The 6697-nt window shown below is 32.6% G+C and overlaps 1 protein-coding gene across 1 annotated transcript; it reads left to right on the top strand.

Moving 5' to 3' along the window:
- The first annotated feature begins 225 nt into the window (after positions 1-225).
- LOC146993890 (uncharacterized protein F54H12.2-like) lies at positions 226-1533 on the top strand. Its single transcript, XM_085826268.1, has one exon. It carries the CDS (start codon positions 226-228, stop codon positions 1531-1533), a length of 1308 nt encoding a protein of 435 aa, XP_085682394.1.
- Positions 1534-6697: the final 5164 nt, after the last annotated feature.

The following is a 6697-nucleotide window of genomic DNA, read 5'->3' as shown; positions in this document are numbered from 1 at the left end:
CTGAATTTTTTAAATGATGTATCACAAGGACAAGATGTAAAAGAGGCTGCTAAGCGTCGACTGAAAGAAGCCGGAAATATATTAACGGATAAAGCTGCTGCTAAAGTGAAGAACATGATTGGTTCTGGACGAGTCAATAAAAAGCAGAAACGTAGGAAAAAGCGTACCATTTCTCACCGATCAAAGAAGGTGAAAGCACAGGATATTTTCTCTTAAAAAAAAAGTATGACTTCGTATATACATCGGGACTCTACCGTTTGCGTCAAATCTGAATTAGATTTATTTACCATTCCTCCTACGCAAACAGCTATAGAAAAAGGACAGTTTGTGGAATATCACCCTCTCGCAAATATACGAGATGGAGGACCTATCGAATTTAATATTTCTGGCAGTGGTGAAGACTATATTGATCTAGCTGCTTCTTATATACACGTGAAAGTTAAAGTAGTTAAGGCAGACGGATCCAATCTAACAGGCAAAGAACCGGTTGCCCCTGTAAATTTATTTTTACATTCTCTCTTTTCGAAAGTAGATGTAAGTTTAAATGAAAGAAACATTTCATCTGCGACAAATACCTATCCCTATAGAGCCTTCATCGAAACATTATTGAATTATGGGGAAGATGCAAAGAAAAGTTTACTCACCTGCGAAGGATTTTTCCAAGACACTTCACCTACTAAAATAGATGTCTTAGCTCAAGATGCGGATGCTGGACTAAAAGCTCGCGGTGAACTTATAAAAAACAGTCAAAGTGTGGATTTGATAGGACAATTACATTGTGACATTTTTCAACAAAATCGACTCATGCTAAATTTAGTTGATGTGAAAATTAAAATGGTGCGTAGTAAATCTGCTTTCTGTCTAGTTTCTACTGAGAAAGATGCCGATTATAAAGTGATCTTGGATCATGCTTCTTTGTTTATCAGAAAAGTAAAAGTAAAGCCTGGAGTCTCTCTCGGACATGTAAAAGCATTGGAAAAAAGTTCTGCTAAATACCCTATAGATCGAGTATTATGCAAAACATATTCAGTATCTAAGGGAAGTTGGTCTTTTATGCAAGATAATGTATTTTTAGGATTGATGCCCAAGCGAGTCATTATTACTTGTGTAGAAAATGCTGCAATGAATGGACAATATTCGATGAATCCCTTTCTGTTTGCCCATCATCATGTCAACTTTATATCGATTTATGTAGATGGACAACCCGTTCCATGTAAACCAATGGACCTTGATTTCGAATCTAATCATTATGTGCGTGCTTACCACAGTTTATTTTCTGGATTTAATCGCGACAAAGGCATCTATTTATCTCGAGAAGAATTTGTGAAAGGACATGTGTTATATGCTTTCGATTTAACTCCAGATATGTGTGATGGATCTCATTTTAACTTACAGCATCAAGGTAATCTGCGAGTAGAAATTAAATTTGCTAAAGCTCTCTCTGTGACTCTCTCGGTGCTAGTCTATGCAGAATTTCAAAACGTGATTGAAATAACAAAATCTCGTCATGTACTATACGATTTTGCTAATTAAGCAATGGACAGCCTTGAAATAAACAGAGCACTCTCTCAGAATGCAAAGACACGAAAAGTATTTCTGGGAGTTTTTGCAAGTGATCGACTCCCTATCGAGATCAAGAAATATCCAAGTTGCTTTACAGCTAATGTAGATCGTGCATCTGAATCCGGTAGTCACTGGTTAGCCTTTTACATTTCATCCCCACAGCATTTAGAATTTTTCGATTCCTATGGACATGACCCATCCTATTTTCCTGGACCGATAACCAAGTATGCAGAACGATTTCCACAGATGGACTTTAATTCGATGACTCTCCAAACTAATGTAACGGCAGTATGTGGTCAATATTGCATATTGTATTTACATTGTAAATGTCGTGGACAATCTCTCAATGATATATTGTTATCTTTCATACCTCAACATATATCTAATGATATTAAAGTATATAATTTTGTAATCAAGAAATTTCATGTAAGATCTTTCTATCAATAAATACATTTAAACTTTATACATTATGTGTCTTGTCTCATTTAATATGGAATTTCCAAAGCTACAACATCCTTTCACAATGGTGATTTCGGGACCCACTGGATGTGGGAAAACCTATTTTGTACGAGAACTGTTAAAGTATAAAGAGGAAATGTTTTCAACGATTCCCGATAAAGTAGTATGGTGTTATGGAATTTACCAACCTCTGTATAATGATATACCGAATGTTACTTTTGTCGAAGGTTTACCAATTAAATATCAAGAATATTTAGGTTCCAACACATAGACGATTTGACATCATAGACGATTTGATGAGCGAATGTGGGAATGATAAACGTCTGACTAACTTATTTACAAAAGGAAGTCATCATTTAAATTTAAGCGTTATTTTTATCACACAAAACTTTTTTCACAAGGGAAAAGAAATGCGTGAAGTGACTTTAAATGCACACTATTTGATTTTGTGTAAAACCAGAAGAGATGTCAGTCAAATCGTACATTTAGGAAAACAGCTCTTTCCGCGTCATTTAAAGTTTTTTCAAGAAGTATATGAAGATGCAACCAAGAAACCTTTTTCTTATTTATTCATTGATCTGCGCAGTGAAACTCCGGAAGAATTACGTTTACGCACCCAAATTTTACCTAACCAAGTACAGTATGTTTATCAAATGAAACATTATTAAAAAATAATAAAAACAACAGCTTTATAAAATGCATCATCATTTTATAAAATGACGCTGGTCAAGAAACAGCTAAGACAGTTACAGCTGTTAAACACTTGTCCGTTAAAGTTACGGAAACAGCTATTAAAGAAAATTAATATCAATTGCATAAAAGCTATATGCGAATGTAGTTTAAACATACTCAAAGGAAACGTTCCATTGTCGGAGCAACAAAAGTAGTCTCTCTGTAAGCATAAAACAACTTTACGAAAATTAGGAAATCGTAAGATTTCTCTTGTGAAGAAACGAAAATTAATTTTACAAAAAGGAGGTTTTCTAAACGTTTTGATTCCTGCTGCTCTCAGTGTTCTTACAGGACTAATCAATGGAGTTCACTAAGAAATATGTGTTAGTTCCAGAAGAGATGATGACAAAGCATACCATTTCTGATAAACAGTGAAATGAATTGGATAAAGCCATGATGCGTATTTTAAACAGTTCAGTTGACGATCGTGAGAAATTAGTGCGTTATTATGAACTTTTACAAAAGAAATTGAACTTAAAGGAATACAATTCACCCTTTAAACCTCCTAAAGACGACTCACAAAATTCTTTAGACGATTCAGCTGAGATCAAGAAAGTGAAAGAGGAAGAAGCCCCTTCATCTGTGACAGACGGCGACAAACAGATGACTGTAACTGATTATTCTACTGTTATCTTAGACAGTGTACCTTTACGAATGAGAAGAAAAGCACAAAATGCATTAGCTATTTTAAAGCGACATCCTGATATTCTTAAGTGGAATGATAAAGGCGAGGTACTTTATCATAAGGAAAAAATTAAGCATTCAAATATTATAGACTTATTCAATATCCTTTTTACAACCAAAAAGAAAAAGATTAATATTCCTGCTAAAAGCGAATTTTTAAAAGCCTTGACTGAAATCAACATGCCAATGGACTATATCAAAAATGAAAATTTACAGAATCATGATGTTAATATGAAAAAAAAAAATATTGCATGTTAAATCTGTAAAACATATACGTTCTCCACGAAAATGGGAACCTTATTAAATGAATAAAATTATTATTTTTACATATAGACTCTTTCTTCTCTCTACAATCAATATTTGTTTTACATCGTTTTTAAATGTTATGGAAAACATTCATTTCACCAAGAAGCTTTTACCTTTCAATACATTTATTTTCGAAGAATAAATTTCTGTATTATACATAAAATATACTTGGAATTTTCTTTCATTAGTTAATATCAAATTAACAGCAATATCCATTTACTGACATTTGATATACACGTTTGCTTTAAAATTAAAACTAAAATTTCAATATATTTCTATTAAAAACATAAGAAAAAAAAATAGTCATAACATCAACCAAACACAGAAATTTAAATAGAATAGCTGTACTTATATCAATGCATTTTTATAATCTTCATAACATTTCGATTCAAAAAACCTATCACAAAATAAATGAACAATTTTTTCCTGCCTTAAAGAATCTCTTATATTTTTAAAATTAATACATAAAAATATATCTTCACCAATATAATTCATCAACACTTATCGTAATACATTCTTGTCTTGTCTTGTTTGGGAAGGACAGTCTGTCCGGCGTCATATGTATATTACGTTATCATGGTAAGATAGGTTAATGGAAAACTCTGATAATCACTGAAAACTTATTTGAAAGAGTTGTTATTCTTAAGTTTGACATTACATATATGCATAAGGGTAATCTTAAAAGCATCATCTACTTATCATGATAGAGTAATGGAAAATTTCTAAAACTCTGATAATCATATGCGAAAGAATGTATTATCTTAAGGTTGTTGTTGCTATTCCAAGTTTGACAGTACATACAGAAGTGAAGGAAGATCCTTGATAAGCGTTGTAGACTTCACGTTATCATGATAAGGGTTAATGGAAGTTGAAATCGTATTCGAAAGAAAGGGTTATCCTGGTTCAGATTACACAAATCTGGAATGTTGGAGAATATTCTTTAATCCCTATAAAACGCTGTGTCAGAAATGGAAGAAGTCAGTTCGCTCGACAATCTCGGAAAGAGCAAGTCTTCCTGATTAATATTTTCTAAATTGAAAATGTCAACTTTTGAAAATGATGTTGCTGGAGATCTGATAATCAGTATGGTTCCGGAACATGTAAGTTTTTTTTTTTTTTTTTTTTTATAAAATATTTTATTTTGCAAAAATTATTTTAGGGTGGATCATTCTTTCAGGACCTCTTATGTGAGGGAAAAGTTTTAAAATGGATTATTACAGATTAAGTTTTTCATTTTGTTAGGTATGTTTTACATGATTTACGGTGTGAATTTTTAGTATCAGTGTATATTTTGAAGTTTTAGTACCTCATTCGAAAGTTTAAACTTATAACGTGAACTTAGTTAACGCTGATAAATGTTTCTTGAAGAGGTATTGATATTTAATTACATGTGTATAGTTGTGATTTTTTATATTATATTTTCAGTTTTATGTATTGCATATAATTTGTAAAGTTGTTGTGTTTTAAGAAAGGTAGCGGTACGGTATCAGAAAATGTAGTATGTTAACAATAATCCTTCTCCGTTACACGCTTAAGACATGAATGAATCTTAAATTCTGAAATAACTATGTTTCTCAGTACTTGAAATGCAACGTAAATCCATGTATACATTAAATGTTAAAAAAGAAAAAATATCGGTAGTTAGTTAAATATTTTAGATACACACTTTCTATTGAAAATATATTCTTGTTTTTGTGGAGCAATTCATGACAGAGGCGATGAGGCTGTACAACTCCCCCCTCACACCCGCTAACTGTGATTGGACTTGATCCAAAAAAAAAACAAGGAGAAACATTCTCTCCCTGTATGACTCACTTCTCGCGTTATGCAATGGACAGTAAACAACGCTTGTAATCATCTCTAGATATTTTTTTCTTCATATACCTAATAAATATGTTATTTTGTGTTTGCTAATACAATGATCGTGTTCCTTACCTCTGCAGATTGGATTACACTTTATTAAGGTAAGAACTTTAATTCTGTTTTATTCATCTGCTCGTCTCGATTTAGCGAAGTTGTAACAGTAAACAGAAATGAACCACGAATACCTTCAACAAAAGATTATGAGACTGAAAATATGTTTACTTCAACTAAACGCATAAAATATATCGATATAAGCCATTAAGAATAAAAAACAGAAAAGATACTTTACCATAAATTATCGCTGGATAATCCGAAAAAGGAAAAGCCAAGCCTGTCTTCAAAAGCGAAACAAAACTGCATAGTTGCGTACTGCGCATTCGAAATACAGAAGTAGAAATAGCTACTAGCTGCGAAAATAAATATTCGATCATGAAACTAAACAATAACAACTATCAAGTATGGAAATACAAACTTGAAATGATCCTGAAAAAGGAAAATTTATGGGATCTAATAGCAGATGATACACCAAAAGAAATAAACGTCGAATGGAGAAAACGAGATGAACAAGCACAAGCTACCATTAGTTTACTCGTAGAAGACAACCAAATCGTACACATAAGAAATAAAACGACAGCCAAAGAAATATGGAATGAATTAAAGAAAATACATGAAAGAAAGAATCTTTCCAGTAAACTTTACCTTCTGAGAAAGCTATATACGTTAAAAGCAGAAAACGAATACAAACTCGAAGAACATGTCAACAAAATGCTCGAAATCGTAGACGAACTGCGAGGAATCGGTGAAGAAATAAAGGACAGTCACATTGCAGCGCTCTTACTAAGCGGCTTACCAAAAAGCTACGAAAATCTCATTACAGCTTTAGAAGCACGCCCAGAAGAAGAACTAACGCTGGAATACGTAAAAACGAAACTCATCGACGAATGCCTGAGAAGAAAAGAAGTAACGCGAGCAGAAGAAATGACTGCCTTCAAAACGAATTTTAACACAAAATTGAAGCATTTAAATCAACGAAGATGCAATTATTGCAAAAAAATAGGACACTTAGAAAAAGAGTGCAGATTCTTAAATA

Source organism: Stegodyphus dumicola, chromosome 11 (genome assembly GCF_044657685.1).
Source record: "Stegodyphus dumicola isolate Sdum_Otavi_A_Nest chromosome 11, ASM4465768v1".
Classification (NCBI taxonomy): Eukaryota; Metazoa; Arthropoda; class Arachnida; order Araneae; family Eresidae; genus Stegodyphus; species Stegodyphus dumicola.
This window is presented reverse-complemented; position numbering and strand designations above follow the sequence as displayed.

Excerpts from the sequence above, each read along its gene's own strand:
- LOC146993890 (XM_085826268.1), top strand. The coding sequence starts at position 226 with ATGACTTCGTATATACATCGGGACTCTACCGTTTGCGTCAAATCTGAA.